This window comes from Solanum lycopersicum, chromosome 9 (assembly GCF_036512215.1).
Source record: "Solanum lycopersicum chromosome 9, SLM_r2.1".
NCBI classification, from domain to species: Eukaryota; Viridiplantae; Streptophyta; class Magnoliopsida; order Solanales; family Solanaceae; genus Solanum; species Solanum lycopersicum.
In genome coordinates, this window is record NC_090808.1 from 63692611 (window position 1) to 63710770 (window position 18160).

The 18160-nt window shown below is 31.9% G+C and overlaps 2 protein-coding genes across 2 annotated transcripts; one reads left to right on the forward strand and one right to left on the reverse strand.

The window, feature by feature from the left end:
- The first annotated feature begins 7445 nt into the window (after nt 1-7445).
- On the forward strand, nt 7446-8957 carry LOC101260969 (CASP-like protein 1E1). The gene is made up of 2 exons (XM_010328304.4): nt 7446-7822; nt 8469-8957. The coding sequence occupies exons 1-2, from the start codon at nt 7572-7574 to the stop codon at nt 8809-8811; spliced, it is 594 nt and encodes a 197-aa protein (XP_010326606.2). The 5' UTR covers nt 7446-7571; the 3' UTR covers nt 8812-8957.
- A 1285-nt stretch (nt 8958-10242) lies between these two features.
- On the reverse strand, nt 10243-12942 carry LOC101258781 (zinc finger protein CONSTANS-LIKE 13). The gene is made up of 4 exons (XM_004247410.4): nt 11875-12942; nt 11470-11682; nt 10822-11096; nt 10243-10720 (listed from the first exon to the last, which is right to left on the reverse strand). The coding sequence occupies exons 1-4, from the start codon at nt 12394-12396 to the stop codon at nt 10609-10611; spliced, it is 1122 nt and encodes a 373-aa protein (XP_004247458.2). The 5' UTR covers nt 12397-12942; the 3' UTR covers nt 10243-10608.
- Between the last annotated feature and the right edge of the window lie 5218 nt (nt 12943-18160).

Below are 18160 nucleotides of genomic sequence, written 5' to 3' on the forward strand. Positions count from 1 at the left end.
ACTATACCCATCTTGTGTAGTAGCTCATGACAGTCAACCAGAAAATCGTAAGCATCCTCAGATTCAGCACCCTTGAAGACTGGAGGTTTCAGTTTCAAGAACTTACTGAAAAGTTCATGCTGATCATTTGTCATTATAGGCCCAGTAGTCAAACGTGGAAACGTGCCTATGTCCAATGAGGCATCCATACGAGGAGTCATAGTGGTTGCATGTTGTACCTCTGAAACCGGAGGTGTTGGTGCAGAAAATACTGGAGGTGCCTGACCCTGATCAGACAACCCACTAAGATAAGCGAGAACCTGATTGATCATCTCTGGGGTAGGTTGGGGTGGCAATTCCTCATTTTGCACTTGTTCATTCTCCCCTTCCTCACCCTATCTGACTACTTCCTTAGTCGGTGGAGGAGTCACCACCCTAGCATCAGATGAGCTAGGTGTTTGTCCTCTTCCTCTAGAGGACGTCCTCCCACGACCTCTACCACGGCCTCTTGCCGTTGCTCTTCCTCGAGCCACAGCCCCAGTGGCTGGCTCAGTTATATCCTGCCTTGCTGGTGTTGGTGTTGGCGTAGTCGTTGCTCTAGTTCTAACCATCTGCGAAAGAGAGTGAAGATGGTCAGATACCAATTTGTATCACCTAGATACCAATTGGATTCAAGTAGTAGCACGAAAGAAAGACAGAAAGAATGAAGTTTTCCTAAAGTCTTATAGCCTCTCAAAGAAAAGTAAAGGCGTCCCCCTACCGTTCCTTAAGACTCTACTAGACTCGTTCTTGTGTGATGAGACCAACGAACCTAATGCTCTGATACAAAGTTTGTCACGACCCAAATCCAAGCCGCGACTGGCACCCACACTTACCCTCCTATGTGAGCGAACCAACCAATTTAGACCTTAACATTTCAATGTAATATTAACATAAAGTAATGCGGAAGACTTAAACTCATTAATAAAAACCAATTCAATAACTATTATTTTCCAAAATCTGGAAGTCATCATCACAAGAACATCTACTTCAAATTACTAAATCTAAGAGTTTCTAAGAAGCTAAAAATACATAAAAGCTAGTCCATGCCGGAACTTCAAGGCATCAAGACATGAAGAGGAAGATCCAGTCCAAGCTAGAAGCATTAGCTCACCCTGATATCCGGAGTAATGAAGACTGGCTAGAGTTACTGTTGAGTCGAAGATGACGGCACGTTTGTTGCACTCCACAAATAAACAAGAAGAAAACATAAAAGTAGGGGTCAGTACAAAACACGGGTACTGAGTAGATATCATCGGCCAACTCAAAATAGAAATCAATGTATACTAAGTAATATCATAAAATCAACTATGATACTCAACATGTAGCAACAGCAAGTACTATATCATTAACCATTACCGTCAAGTTCACCCATGAGGACTCAAGCCTCAATACCATACTCATTTGGGAATTATGTTCATTAGATTGAGTATATTAACATCTTTCAAGATTCATTATCTTTATTTCTCTTGTGTCGGTACGTGACACTCCGCTCCCTCATATTCATTAATCCTCTTGTATCGGTACGTGATACTCCGATCCCCTACTATTATGTGTCGGAACGTGACACTCCGATCCCCTAAATCTAGTGTCGGTTCGTGACACCCGATCCCCTAAATCTACGTGTCGATTCGTGACACCCGATCCCCTAAATCTACGTGTCGGTTCGTGACACCCGATCCCTAAATCTACGTGTCGGTTCGTGACATCCGATCCCCTAAATCTACGTGTCGGTTCGTGACACCCAATCCCCTAAATCTACGTGTCGGTTCGTGACACCCGATCCCCTAAATCTACGTGTCGGTTCGTGACACCCGATCCCCTAAATCTACGTGTCGGTTCGTGACACCCGATCCCCTAATCTCCTTCTATCAATTCATCAAGCCTTCTTTCTTACCAAGGCATCATCAATCTCATTATTTTAGTTCATCACGCCTTCTTTTATACCAAGGCCTCATCATTAACAAAGAGATTAGGGTTTTGCAAGATTTGGGATTCAATAACTTCATCATGCTTATATAATCACAATTATATAATTACATTCATGCAAGCATACAATTAAGCACATAGCAGGGTTTACAATATTATCAATACATATCATTCGCTATTAAGAGTTTACTACGAATATCGTAAGAGAAACCATAACCTACCTCCACCGAAGACTAGTGATCAAGCAAGAATTTCCCAAAGCCTTGTGTTTTCCTCTTCTCGTTCGATTCTCCCCCTTTCTCTTTGTTCTTTCTATTTTCTTCTTCAAGCCCTCTTTCTTTTACCCTAATTAGTATATAATTAAGAATGAAAGATGACAATAATAATCCACTAATTAACTTAAGGTTACCTCTTTTAACCCCAAGTAGTTAGACTTATTAACCTTAACCCTCTAACTTTATAATTAAAGTAGGAATAGTCCAAAACGTCCTTTAAAACGTGTAAAGAAATCCGACCCAGACTGGGATTACGCAACCTGTGACGGCACGTCGTGCCTGCGACGGTCCGTCCTGCAGGTCGTCGCAAGGTTCAGAGACTCAATTTCCACCAAAGAGTCTGTGACGGTCCGTCACGCCTGTGACGGTCCGTCCTGCCATTCCGTTACGAAGTTCAGAGGGTCGATTTCAGTACCCAAATTTCAGAATTCTAAGTGTTTTGTAACGAGACCCCCTCGACGGTCCGTCGTGGGTTCCGTCGTCTCAGCCTGTTTTTCCAGAAATAAAATCTGCTGCTCAAAACGACTAAACAGGTCGTTACAAATCCAGATTTTGAAGATAAAAAAAACATTTCATAGTAGATAATAAAAAAATTGGAGTTTAAGAGAAGAAGGATTTGAAGGTTGAATAGGAATATGAACATGAAAATATGAAGAGAGATTTTATTTTTTTTACTTATGAGGATAAATATGGAAGAGAAAGATATGGGGAAAATTTACAGATTTTATTTTTTTAAAAATTAAAATAATTTGGGAAAAGTGAACTATGGTTATACATAGAAATATAAATAAATTATTTTTTAGGAGATAAAATAAAAATTTAATTAGAATACATATTTTTTTCAAAATAATGATATTTTTGACATTTTAACTAATATTTTTAAAATAATAAAATTTTTACTAATTAAATTATTGATTTTGACTAATTTACTAATTTTTCCTTGTTATTTGATTTTTGTAGGGTGCCAAATCAAACCCAAATCGTTTTGGCTTTACAAATAGTTTTTAAAAGGAATGACATTTGCCATAATATATAGCTTTTAGAATTATCTATGTAGCCATTGGGCTAACAGTTGATATTGGTGTTTGTAGCCCATTTAGCAACATGTAAATCTTACACTTTATTTAGACGATTGTTACGTATTGTTTTATAATGAATCATATTGTATTTGATTGTATCATATTATATTGTTTTAAAGAATGCAATATTTAGATAGATTTTATCATTTTCCATCGTTACATAATACAGCAAATCTATACTTTGAATGATAACCTACAAAAAATGTAGGGTACAAAATAGAGTTTACTGCAAAAAGTTAGGGTAAAGATGAAATATAATTATTAATAAAAAATTTAGACAAAATGAGAGGAAAAATCTTAAGATAACAACATGATCATACAAATCAGTCGATACATAAAATGAGTCTTTTCGTCGTTATCTAACAATAGATTTAAACCATACGATACAATAGAATTTAAGTAACAATTAAAATAAATATTATATTTAAACTAACAATACAATACAATACAATACGACAAGTAACAACCATCCAAACAAGTGAGAAATTTAGGAAAGAGAATGACTTGATTTGGAGTGACTGTATAATTATGAAGAGAATTAAGTTGATATATAATTAAGAGATCTATTTTAAGCTAATTTACAAAATGATATATTTTAATGTATCTAACTTAAAATACGATATAAGTTTTTTAATTGAAGATACATAATTATTTAAAAGTATAAATATAATTAATATATATGATATAAATATATGTCTAATAAGATAATTTTTCCTACTACGACAAAATGTAAGTTAAAATAAATTTCTTTTTCAAAGAAAAAAATCCTCATATTTCAGCATTTATTATTAGAAGATATTATGTGGGATTAATCGTTAGCAATGATTGAGATAGTGGCCAATGATTTATTTCTAGGAATGGTGACTGAAGTTCACATAATGTACAGACTTAAAAGCACCATACAAAAAAAAATCCTCAATTTCCAGAAAATAATTTTGTGGTTCAATATATGATAACAATGGAAATATTTAAATCATTCACACTCGATTGTTTATATCAAATCAGATAATCTTAATAAAATGAGTGTGACTCAATTATGATTAGTTGCGATAAAGTTTATGCAACACATGGAGTTATACTGTAATTATTTTTTACATCATTAGGTTATATTTTCGTATTGTAAAAATCACTTAAAAGTATAATCATGTTTTATTTGCATAAAATAGTAAAAAAATCATAGGAAATATACTGTGATTATAGAATATAACGTTGTCAAAAGTTATAGAAAGTATACAATGATTATATAATAGAAAAAAGACATAAAAACACCATTGAAGTTATTTTGAATTTTTAAAAAGACATCTTAACTTTGCGGACATCCTATTACCTCCTTAAACAATTTTAAAGTGTTGTAAATACCACATTTTTTAACCATCCTCACTTGCAAGAAAAGAAGTTCAATCACCCACCAATTATAATCTGCCACATATTAATTTTTATTTTTATTTTTCTTATTTTATCAACTTCATTTTCTTTTTCTTTTTCTTTTTCTCTTTCTTCTTCTTTCTTTTTCTTTCTTTCTTCTTTCGTTATTTTCTTTACCCTCCTCAATTCTCTTTCTTATTTTTTTTCATAACTAAATTCTCCACGTACTGTCATTTTCGTCAATTCACTTTTAATTAGTCAATGGAGATCTGAATTTGATATTATTAGTTTGAAATTTTTTTGAGATGTGTCAATTTAATGAGTTATTTTCTGTTAAAACATCTATTATAAATAGTTTTTTGTGATTCTATTTGTAAATAATAATTTTTCCCGAACTCTAATTCATATTATTAAAGTATCATTGAGGAAGATGATGAGGTAAATTTGTGTTAATGATATTTGATCTGCCATTAATTAAGTTTAACACATTTGAGGCATTTGTAACCCAATTTGAGGAAGATGATGAGGTAAATAATCAATAAAGAAAATGATTGAAACGCGGCACTTTTCAATTGATTTTTTACAGCAAAAGTGGACCTTCACGCGCGTCATGTGCGTGTTCACAAACATGGCGAGAAAATAAATCAAAATGGTCCTTTTACGAAGATATTCAATACTTTTGTGGGGTAATAGGTAGTCCGCAAAGTTAAGGTGTCTTTTTAAAAATTCGAAACAACTTCAGTGGTGCTTTTATGACTTTTCTCTATATAACATAACATACCTATACATAAGCTATACAATGAGTATACATTATGATACATTCAAGATGTCGACTATAATTTAACTATACATAAAATATACACTTAATATATACCGATTATACAATCTCAATCAACTCAAATTACCTCTAAACAGTCCAATTCTAGATATGAAATCCTTTCATGATGCTTCAAATCTTTTATATGTAGTTTGCTCAAAACAATTTACGTTTGTCGTACATAAATTTTTTTAAAAAATGAAGAAAAAAAGTGGAAGAAGAAACTGCCAAGACGATGACAACAAAGGTGGAAAATTGACAATTTTTTTTGGTAATCAACTTGTCCTAATTGTCATTTAATCTAATTATCCCTATTTCATTTTTAATTGCTCAAATTTCATATTTTTAGGAGGTTTATTTATAAATATTCTTTGAATATTTGCTTTAGTAAAATAATATTTGATCCATGAAGACAGAAACTTTCAATCCACAAAATCGTTCATTTATTAGCTCGGCTCATATTGATTCACCCGATTCAAATCTTCTAAAATCTAAACCAATATGTAGTTGAAACTAGCTAATAAAAACTCACTATTTTTTTAAAAAAATGGTTTTCTTGTTTTGTTTGATATGTATTTTTGGTAGGTACTTAAATCAACTACAAATAAATAAATTAATTAAAATTAAATAAAATTTAAACGAGTTTTAGTTATGATTCATTTTTGTAATCTATTTCAGTCCAAGTTACGTATAATTCTATCTACATATAATGCATCAATTGATTTTAGTGTAAATATGAAATAGTATAATAAGTCATCCATTAATGTGGTAGATAGCTTTGGTCTATGGAGAATTGAATACAATGAACTACCGGCAGAAGATAACGTACATTATTTTCCTTGTTTTATTTTGTCTTTAATATATATATATATATATATATAAACACTTCACTAGGTATACTATTATTATTTATGTTTTTAAGATATCACGTATATTATCACTAATCAAGAGTTTCCTACATCTTACACTTAAATACATGTAATTTTGCTACAAGATACACAAAAATAGGGAGACAGGCGAGTGAGATTCGTATGTATCCCAAATAAATGCGAATTACACTAGATACATGTATATGCATGTTTCTGTAGTGATTCACATACATCTAGGATACCACTTACCAGAGAGAGTGGCGAGCGAGACGAGAGGGGTGAGAGAGGCCGATGCGATTTTCCATGTACTACAAATAGATGTGAATCGAGTTAAATACAGTGTATCTAGAAAATTACATCTAAATTTGACCCCATGTATCCAAGATACGTGTATCCAGACGTATCTGGAAGTATCAAAATCTTGTAAGATATGTAATATTACAAACTAGAGTATATCTTAGTAATTAACTCCTAAATTAGTGAGATCTGTATAAGTTTCCGAAATAAAAATAATACTTTAGCTCCAAAATAAATTATTTCACGATTTTATTCCAAACATAGGATAAACTCATTGTAAAAATTAATTCAAAATTAGTTCATTATCCTTCGTACTAAATACACCTTTAATATACAATAACAACAACATATTTAAAAAAAAATTACTAAATAAAATATAAAAATAATAATATGTACGCATTCTTTATCACTACCTGACCAGGGATAGTAAATGAGCCTTTAGTATATGAAAAAAAAATTACAAAAAAAATGTAAAATTTGGAAATATCTTTTGTAGGAAAGGATGACCAATTTATAGTCTTAGTCAAACACCATATTAATCAATGTCCCATCTTTCATTACCCCCCAAAATATTTTATTTCAAGTTGAACAAGTTAATTATCTCTTTTATATATATTTCGTGTCCTTTCTTCTTTTCTCTTCCCAAATCACTAAACATCAATTAATCATGAATTAAATGCAACATACCCTCCAACCAACGCAATAGGGCAAGTAGACAACTACCACATTAATCCATCATATAATAATAATAATATAATTCATGTTTAAGTTGTACTCTCTATTTATAATAATTCCAAATTCACAAAAAACATTATATTCACACAACAATATATACATATATTTGTTATGTACTTTTAAGTCTTTATAATTTGTCTTTAATATAATTATCCAGTATTCGAAATTTACATTCAACGTAACCATTATGAAGACATTGGAGACAAGCAATGGGGCAAGTGGTTCTAATGAGGGAAAAAATAGATTTGATGAAGAATTGAATAATTGTAGAAAATATGATATGATTTTGAGAATTATGGGGCTAATTTTTACTTTAATAGCTGCAATTGTGGCTGGTTCTAATAAGGATACTGAATCAGTTGCAATATCTCTTGTAGATGGATTGCCTCCTTTGCACCTTACTCTAACTGCCAAATGGAGTTATATGTCTTCAACTGTGTAAGTTAATTCCAACATATACTATATATAAACTCGATCTTCTACTGTCTTATTTTTCACGTCACTAATTCAGTTAGAATTACAAATGGCTACGTACGTTACTTATAATTCAGTTATTATAGACGATTACATATAGTTATTTTTTAAATTAGTTTTAGATAACTAGCTTTACCTTATTATTCAGATTACTAGTTTCACTTCATTATATATAAATGTTTGTTATATAGTGGTTACAACTTACATGTAGTTAATTTTTAAAACTAGTTTTAGGCATCTAGCTTTGCCTTATTTTTCAAATTACTAATTTCACTTATTACATATGTTCGGTTACACGTGGTTATCTTTTAAAACTAGTTTTACACTACTATAACTTGTTATTTTAAAAATTAGTAATTTCATTTGCTATAGATACTTACATATAGTTATTTATTTCACGCGTTTTTTTAAGCATGTTCAGCTTTCAAGAATTCTTGAATTCCCCTTATAAAATTGTTATAATAAAAACATGAATAGTAAATAATTGTTACAAAACAATTAGTTTATGCAACTATATTCAATTAATTGAGTTAGAGAGGCAATTAACATAAACTTATTAACATCCTTGGTGTATATAAGTTAAATCTTTCGTTGTTTAACAAAATGATAGGTATTTTGTGGCTGTAAATGCGATAGCATGTGCTTATGCCGCGATATCTATGGCGTTTATATCTCTAACAGGAGGAAGAAATTGGAAAGGGTCTATCCTTGTTGTTGGTCTAGACTTGGCTATGGTGGCATTGCTTTTTTCAGCCAACGGGGCGTCGGCTTCAATTGGACTCATTGCTTTAAATGGAAACTCACACACTCAATGGCACAAAGTTTGTTATGCTTTTAAGAGATATTGTATTCAAGGGGGAGCCGCTCTTGTTTTATCTATGTTTGGTTCATTCTTCTTTATTTGTATCGTGTTGCTATTCACTTATAATCTTCATAGAACTACTTTAAATTAGTAAAGGGTCTATGTCGATATATAAAAAAGTTATGAAGAAATTAGATGAAATTTGTACTCATATTTATTATTTGTCAGCTATGTTTGTAGCCATTGCATTTCAATAAGCTACACTAATAATACACCTACTACTTATAATGGATTTAACTCCAATTGTATGTCTTTAAATCGTTTCTATCTTAATTGTCTTTTTAGAATTTTTACACATATTTTTAACAAGGACGATATGTAATATCAATATATTAATATCAAGTCTGCGTTTATAGTCACAAAGGGAAGAATAATAAATATAGACTTACTGTTGTTGAATAAGAATAGGCTGCGCTACCCCATCAACCTAAGCCTCAATATGAGAACTGGCACGTTTCAACTCTATATGAGGAGCTTATCTCTACTTCAATAAAAACTCGTCCCTCATTTCTTGCATTTTTAAACTTCTAATCTTTCGTAAGTGTTCTGGTGATTGTTTCACATGTGGCTTTATGTTGTACTAAGGTCAGACTTAGCCCTCCTCTGCTTCTTTTTTGCTAATATAACACGATTCAGAGATAACCTAGATAAGTTAACAATAATATAAAATATACAGAAGTCACTCAACCAAAAAAAATTGTTTTTTATATTAAAGCAAGGATTCAACCCAAGATCACATAACTGAAAAAACCAACACTAAGGGCGTGTTCAGAAGAAAATAAAATGTCTTTCATGAAAAATTGTTTTTTGGAAAATTAAATATGTATTTTAATTTTTTCTTTTGATCGATAAATGAATAAAAAAGATGTTATTCTAAAAGCATTTATCTATAATCTAGACAACAACGGAGGTGGAAGTTAATGTAAGGTGGGTGGGCCTGAGGGCAAAGATGGGGCATGTTAAAGAGTGAGAAATATATAATCAATGTGATACATCACTAATGTAATTAATTTATATTCTATACTTGTACTAGTAGATTATTTATCTAATATTTTAAAAACTTCCTAGAAGGATTTTTTTTAAAAAAAAATTCACCACAAAAAATTGAAATATTTTTCGAAACTCTTCCAAATAAGAACCTTTATTACTTTAAATAGGAGCAAACAAAAGCAAAGGAGAGAAAACCAAAAAGGTACTTAACAATGTGTATTTAAAAGTCAAAATTTATGGGGGAGCAAGGAAACTTGAAACCTATAACGATATGGTCCACATGACATGGTTGCTGATTTATAGAAAGTCACATGGCCATGTGGAAGCAATTCGAGTTCCGAAATATTACAAACGTAATTATTTTTTGAATAGTATAGAGTAAATGTTGATACTCTTTTTAACTTTCTTCATATTCAGAATTCTTTCAGTAAAAGTTCTAACTCAGAATTCGTATAATCGAAATTTTATCACATCTATAAATAAACTTGACAAGAACTAGGAAAAGAGAGAGAGAAAAAAGAAGCATAAGCTATTCGCACAGAACTACAAAAGTTCACTAATTTGATAAACATTTGAATGAATGTATATATAAGCTGAACTGCAAAAGCCTACATACACAACAAGCTACACAAAACACTATACTAAAAATCTCATTGTTTTTTTTTACCCCTTTTCTATGCTACATGTTTTTATCAACTTCTTTTAGCTTTACAGATTATTATAGTCTATAAATACATGCTGAAAAATAAGATAGACACCCTAATTGCCTCTATAGATCCTGCGGTCGAGCTGATAAAAGATTTGCAGTCCACACGACTAAACGTTTTCCAGTACAGTATACCGATGATCTTCAAGCAGAATGTCCTGGATTCGGAGAAAAAACAAACAACGTTTGACATTACTGATGCACGGAGGAGTTCCTGTAATCCGTCTTGGCAAAACGTCCCTTGATTCGTGTTCTAGTTTCTGCACGAGCCTTTCTTGACTCGTACCTGATATGCTTCTCATATCTGATGAAAACATAACAACAGAATAGAATACGAATTCAGCTCTAATACCAAGCAAAACGCGACTAAATAGACTGAATGAAAAGGCAAAGTGTTGTTGTTACCTCCTTGTTTTCTTCTTCTCCTTGTACCGTGAGACAGCAGTTTCTCTTTCTTGGCTGTTTAACTCGCGATGAACGACTTTAGGTACCATTTGAAATGTTTCAGTAGTGGGAGGATGATGAGATTGTTCTTCATTTCCTCCACCAGAAGCATCACAAACATCTGAATCTCTGTCGGGTAGTAAGCACTTCGTCTCAATGAAGCAGTCCGTTAAAGAAGAAGAAAAGCCTTGATCTACGAATTCAACAGTATCACCGTGCCAATGAAAGGCACTCCCCTGCACAGGCAAGGACCATGATCAAGTCAAGTTTCTCAACACTGCAAATGCTATGTGAAAGTTAACTCCTTTTGTGTGAGCTCGTTTACATTGCTGATCTCAAGCTCGGATAAAGGAGGAGGGGTTGCCTAGGGTCAATCAAAAACTACCTCTATATCCCATAAAGGTAGGGGTAAGGGGCCGTACATCTTATACCCTATACTCCACTTATGGGAATACGTTGGACAATTCTCACCTCTTGAGCTGATTTTTCGAATTAATTACATCCCAGGTTCATTCGTCGCTCTAACAACTTAAGTTTTTAGACAAACGTAACACAAATCAAACATTTAACAACTATAAGAGGAGCAACAGAGAATGAAATGATCTTTACCTCAGATGAAGGAACTACATGTTGATCTGACCTCTGCATAAATCCCGAACCTTTATATCTCAACGGACAATTTTGTACAGGTTCCATAGATTGAAATCCTGTAGTTGGTACATTTTCATCTTGATCATCACCAGAATTTGGTTCCAACTTTGATAATTCGCGAAGCTGACCAAGTATTTCTTCCTTGTGTTTTCCACAAGCAGCATTTCGGTTCTAATTACAAAAATATTATTCGGAAATAACAATTATCACATCTGAATGTCTGTTAATATAAACGGTATATATAGTTTTCCGTTTAAAAAGAAATTTCAGTCTCACACACAAAACATCAAAAACTCGATTTGTTTCAATTGTAAAATATATGGGGAGGTCGAAGTAAGATGAAAATGAATAAAAAGAAATAACCTTAGGAAGAGGAGGAACCCCAATAGCTTGATAATTATGTCGAGACTCATTATTATTAGCAATCAAATCATCAAGAGTAACAACAGACGGAGTATCCCAAATAACCCAATCAGAGAAACCATAAGCTCCATCATCCCCGCCACACAAAAGTTCCTTCTTCCCCAAATCTTCAAATCCAAGAATCGACAACAGCTCAGAAACAGAAGGACACCCGGTAAACCCCTCGAGTGGTCTTCTTTCATGTAGAGACAATAGTTTGTTATGAGATTCCCAATCACAATTCTGACACAAAACAGAGGTCTCTGTACAGCAGAGTATAGAAGCTGGAGAAGAATCACAAAGATTACAGAGCAACCAACGAGTGTGTTTAGTGAAAAGCTGATTCGTTGAATGAACTTCACGGTCACAGGTAAAACAGAGCTTAGCTGAATCTGCTCTGCAATACAAAAGTGCTGTGTTGTTTCCACAAAAATCACAAAGATGCTGGTGGTGATTTTCTTCATCTTTTTTTACTTCAGTCATGTTTTTTCTTTGAGAGATTTTTTTTTTGGGTCAGCAAAAGCTGCAAATGCAGAGTGTTTTGTTAGGCACAAGAATCTTATCACTTTTCAAAAGGGGGTCCAGAAAGAGTGGAGACATTAATATCTCTCTTATTTACTTTTTCATTGTTTCGATCTCCCCATACGTGTGAATGATCACGGGGATATTGGGGCTAAACGGTTCATTATTTGTATTTGATGTGGCGTAGACGAGGTAAAGACTTAATTTTGATGTTTTATGAAAAGTTACTGTCGAAATTAGAATGGAATCGAGTGTTGGTCTCTCAAAAGCTCACATGTTTAAAAGATTTATGTTGCATATATGAGGATGGTTAGGTGGATGTGTAGTTGTAGTAGGAGTGATATGATTAGAAACGAGAATATTTAAAATAAGTTTTTAGTGGCCTTCGAAGTGTACAACGTGAAGAGAAGATTTACTAGTAAAGGAGGTGTGACAGATTGGTTACAGAGGATATAATGATAGGTCGAAGAAATATTAGAAAGTGGTGATAAAATAGGATATGACCGCAATTTCATGTTACTGAGTACATGATCTTAAATAAGAGATGGATGACATGTATTAGGGTAGAAGGTTAACTGTGGAGTAATGTTGTCTCGCTTAGGTTAGTTAGTGTCATTATACGAATTATATTATTGTAATTCTTGTTTTTGATATTTTTCATTGTCTATTACTTGTTCATAGTATGTTGTTTATTATGTTTCGATTGTCACACTATTTTGATGTGATTTTTGCTCTCTTGTAGACTTAACTCTATTTTCTTTACTATTTCCTTCTTATTTGTATCTTAATTCACCGCATTTTAGGCGAGGAATAGTCACTCCACCCCTGTGAGGTAATCACAAAATCTACTCATATTCTATTCTCCTAAACCTCACTTATAGAATTTCACTAATACATTATTATTGAGAAATATGCATCAGATAATACAGAAAGTCGCACATCAATTAAAAAAATTAATAACATTAATAAATTAATATGATAATCGAAATATAATAAATAATAAATATCAAGAAACTATATAAATAAACCAGAGGAGAAACCTTTCATGCAAGTCACCGACTCTTCCATCCCTCAAAAACAACAGTTCAACTAAAAATTACAAATTAGTATTACCTAATTATAATATATATTATTTATCACAATTTATAACTAGTACATACACATAAATGAACATAATTTTACATTAAATAAAAACAGGTGTGAGGTAGGTATTTTCCTTGAATGTTTGTTATAAGTACTTTATTTTATTATTATTTTTTTTTTAAAAAAAGGTTTCTTCAAGTGCCTATCCTCGATACTTTCTCTTTTATACACTTTTACTAACGTTCACTACAAGATCTTTTCCCTTTAACAAGTTTGACTTTTCTCAAAGAAAGAAAAAGAAGGATTCCGATAAGTTGACTTAATTATTTACTACTTACGAGGTTTTAAAAAAATAAAATAAATTTGAGATTTAAATTTGGCGCTTATCCTTAAGTTAACTTTTATTATTATGTTCACCAGATTAAAAATCATCGTAAATGCAAAAATAAATTGTATAGTTATATATCAAACTGTTATAAATACATTGAATTAAGTGGATAGTCCATAAGGTTGGTACATGAATAACCATTCATATTCACTAGGTTACATGAACCTTTTTGGATAAGAATGTATCTATTTATTATGATACTTAATATGGTGACCTTTGGAGTGATTTCTCACTCTATAAATAGGGTTGTTCATTCACTATTGTAATAGATACATATGAGATTTGCATATACTTGAATAAGAAGAAAGTCTTATCTTCCATCTTACTCCTCTTGTCTTCATCTCTTTATATTTATATTGCCATGAGCTTGATTTTATAACACGTTATCAGCACGAGTCTCTAGCCAATTGAGATTGAGTTTTAGTTTTACTTTAGCTCATATTTTGGTTGATCTCGTTATGAAGATCAAAGTATTGTATGCATAAAATCAGGTATGTATTTTCTAAAATATTTTATGATTTAGAATAAAATAATATTCAGTCACTAACAATTATCAGGAACCGAAGACATATACTACTATTGGTTGAATATGACATGCTATACAAAATTTCTTAAATAGAAGAAGGTATAAAATTTTAATAGCATGAATTTGAATGTTATTTTGATTGTTTTGAAAGACTCAAAGGATGAGTCATGTTGTACTTCGATTTATTATACCGTTGGTTAAGGGTAAGACGATGAATTCAAGTTTCATCGCACCAAAAGGGTAAGACATCAGGTTAAAGTCCGGATGCACCATAATGAAAAATATTTGAGGATAAGACGATAGATTCAAGTTCTATCGCACCAAAAGGGTAAGACATCAATTTGAGTTTTGATGCACCGTGATTGGGTTCAAGTCCCATAGAATTATGGCGTAAAACGCCTTATATGGATAAGACATTGAGTTTGAGTCAATGCACCATAATGATGATATAATGATGACTAGGCTTTGATGAAAAGTCTTGAAATTCGTTCTATTGAATTTGCTTCATTCCTTGAAAAGAATGTGGTAGCAACATGTAATAACTCTGAAATCCGCCTGTTAACTTGCTCCATTCAATCATATGAATGTGGTAGCAGTGAATGTTAGTCTGAAAGATGACAAATGATTAATGATATGAATAAGGGCGTGGAGGGACATAATTATAATAGTCATCATTGTGGTAATGATAAAAGGAAGAACACTATAAGTTCTTCAAATAGTCCTTCAAAATGTGAAGGCAATTTAAATAAATATGTGAACTTAAAGTTCAAGGGATAATTCAGTTGCATAATGTTGCAAATCAGTTGCCAGAGGAATGCACTGACCCTATGATATAATTCAGCTGCGAATGCTTCAATGTGAAGTCCTTGAAGGACAGAGTCTATGATACGCCGAAAGCGTAATAGACCAATTGATTCCAAATATAAAATTCCTTAAAGAAGGAAGGAGCAAATGATCAATATGGTCATGATAATGAGGCAAGTGCTATAAAAGAGCACATTGACATAACACTTCATAAAATCTTGAAAAAGGTTCAGGTACCTGAAATAATAAAAAATGAAGAGATCTCGATAAGTTATGTCTTGTTGGAATCGATATCAAATAACTGTCGACGGTATCTTTGATATGAGGTAGCGTTCAATGATATAAATTGTGATGAGGATCTTGAATTCAAATCTGTCATATAGTGTGAACAGATAAATGGTTGGCCAAGTAAAATGCACAATTCAAGTATATTTTGTTTCACTTAGAAAAGTGACATTTTGGACTGGTAGTCCATAAATCAAGATATAATGTCAGTGGGGTACAAATAAATTATTATGCGATAGTATAACCGTAAGATATCAAATACGGTTTGTGCCTTGGTGCATAAAGGTTTATCGCAAAAATCCTGACATTAGTGGAGATGTTTTCTCCTTTGGTGGATGAAATGAGGTTTGTTTTGATCTGGCAACATATGAAAACTTGAATGCATGTAAATGAATAATTGTAATGTCTAGCTAGACAATGAAGGATATATGAAAATCCTTGAAACAATCCAGGTGTCTGAAGCATATAAAGGTTTGAAAGAAACTTATCCAATAAAGCTTCAAGAATCCTTATATGGATTGAAATAGTCAAGGAAGAAAAAGGGTACAAAAGAATGACCCTAATTGTCCTTGTATTTTTATGAAAAGGTCTTAGTAAGACAAAATTTTGTCTTGACCTACAGATTGTTAATTTGACAAATAAAATATTTGTCTAACGGTGCACATACACTGAAAAATTTTGATGCAATTTTATGTGGATATATCACATTCATTGAGTACCCCAATGATTATGAGATCACTTGAGATAAATGATGATTCAGTTTGATCTCAAAAGAAGGATAAGAGTTTCTTGGTGATGAAACTCTATCTTGGTGCAATCAGGGCACTAGTGCATCTTACTAACAATATTTGACTAGATATTTGTTTTGCAGTAAATTTACTGGCAAGATTCAGTTTCTCCCCGATAAAGGACATTGAAATGGTGTTGAACACATGATTGAATATCCTCAAAGGACCATAGTTATGGGCTTATTCTATTCCGAGGAATCCAAAACAAAATTGATTGGTTACGCAGATGCAGAATATTTATCTGATCCGCATAAAGTTCTATCTCAATCACGCTATGTGTTTGCATGTGGAGGCACAATAATATCCTGGGAATCAATGAAGCAAATGTTGCTCTGCAGAAATAAAAGTCCTTTATGAAGCAAGTCAAAAGCGCGTCTGGTTGAGATAAATTACACACCATATTCAAGAAATGTGTGGTTTTTCTTTAAAAAAAGAATATACCAACCACAATGTACAAAGATTGGAGACATCATCACAAGAAATCAAGTGATGTTTTAATCAGGGGGAGTACAATACGCGTTGCACTCTTTTTCCCTTGATCGAGGTTTTTTCCCACTGGGTTTTCCTGGCAAGGTTTTTAATGAGGCAACAAATGGTGCGTATCAAAAGATATGTGTACTCTTTTTCCTTCACTAGAATTTTTTCCCACAGGGTTTTTCCTAGTAAGGTTTTAACGAGGCACATTATCTATGGACATCCAAGGGAGAGTGTTATAAATACATTGAATTAAGTGGATAGTCCATAAGGTTGGTACATGAACAACCATTCATATTCACTAGGTTACATGAACCTTTTTGGATAAGAATGTATCTATTTATTATGATACTTAATATGGTGACCTTTGGAGTGATTTCTCACTCTATAAATAGGGTTGTTCATTCACTATTGTAATAGATACATATGAGATTTGCATATACTTGAATAAGAAGAAAGTCTTATCTTCCATCTTACTCCTCTTGTCTTCATCTCTTTATATTTATATTGCCATGAGCTTGATTTTATAACACAAACAAAATTTTAATATCTGAATTTTCCAACGGGGTGTCACTCAACATCGCTCGAGTAAGGGTGGATCCACCCCTCTCTCTCTATATATTAGATAGTTGGTGTCCGTGCAAATACAAATTCAATATATGTTAATTTTAATTACAGACCTAATATATGTTATTTACTTTTTATTTTAATTTATGTGATACAAATAAAGTTTCAAAAATCGATCGGTATTTTATATTTTTTTAAAAAAATAAAATATTTGAAGTTATTAATTTGTTGTGATTTATAATATGTTTTGCATAATTTTTGAATAAAATATGTACTCCTGTTCCAATTCACGTGTACAATTATGAATATGTTAAGTTATTAATTTGTGAATTCTAGAACTTGTAAGGTCATTTTCAAATAATATAGGTTTACCTCTTCTATTCAATTTAGTCAAGAAAAATTATTATATGATTTAAAAATATTTTCAATTACTAATTATTGTGATCTATAATGTCTTCTTCGTAATTTTTAATGGAATACATATTACTCCCTCCGTCGTATTTTACCTTTTTACTTTACACTTGAACTTTTTACCCTTATTCAATATTTCTTAAGTCAACTTTATAATAAATAATGAAACATTTTCAAGATCAATTGATTACTCTATCAAAGATATAATAGGCAAAATATGATAATTTATACATAAATTTTATAAAATGACAAGCATTCTGGTCCAACTATTTATAAAAAGGAATGACATATAAAATGAGACAGAAGGAGTATTACACATTTTCAAATTCATGTGACAATAATAAAATTTCAAGAGTCAATCAAATCTTTCTCAAAGATTTAATTTTTTAAAAGTTGAAT

Bases quoted from the DNA above. Each gene is read 5' to 3' on its own strand.
- LOC101260969 (XM_010328304.4), top strand. From the start codon at position 7,572: ATGAAGACATTGGAGACAAGCAATGGGGCAAGTGGTTCTAATGAGGGA. The intron at 7,823-8,468 runs GTAAGTTAATTC...ACAAAATGATAG, and splicing joins AGTTATATGTCTTCAACTGT to GTATTTTGTGGCTGTAAATG.
- LOC101258781 (XM_004247410.4), bottom strand. From the start codon at position 12,396: ATGACTGAAGTAAAAAAAGATGAAGAAAATCACCACCAGCATCTTTGT. The intron at 11,683-11,874 runs GTTATTTCTTTT...TTTTGTAATTAG, and splicing joins GGGTTCCTCCTCTTCCTAAG to AACCGAAATGCTGCTTGTGG. The intron at 11,097-11,469 runs GTAAAGATCATT...TTGCCTGTGCAG, and splicing joins ATGTAGTTCCTTCATCTGAG to GGGAGTGCCTTTCATTGGCA.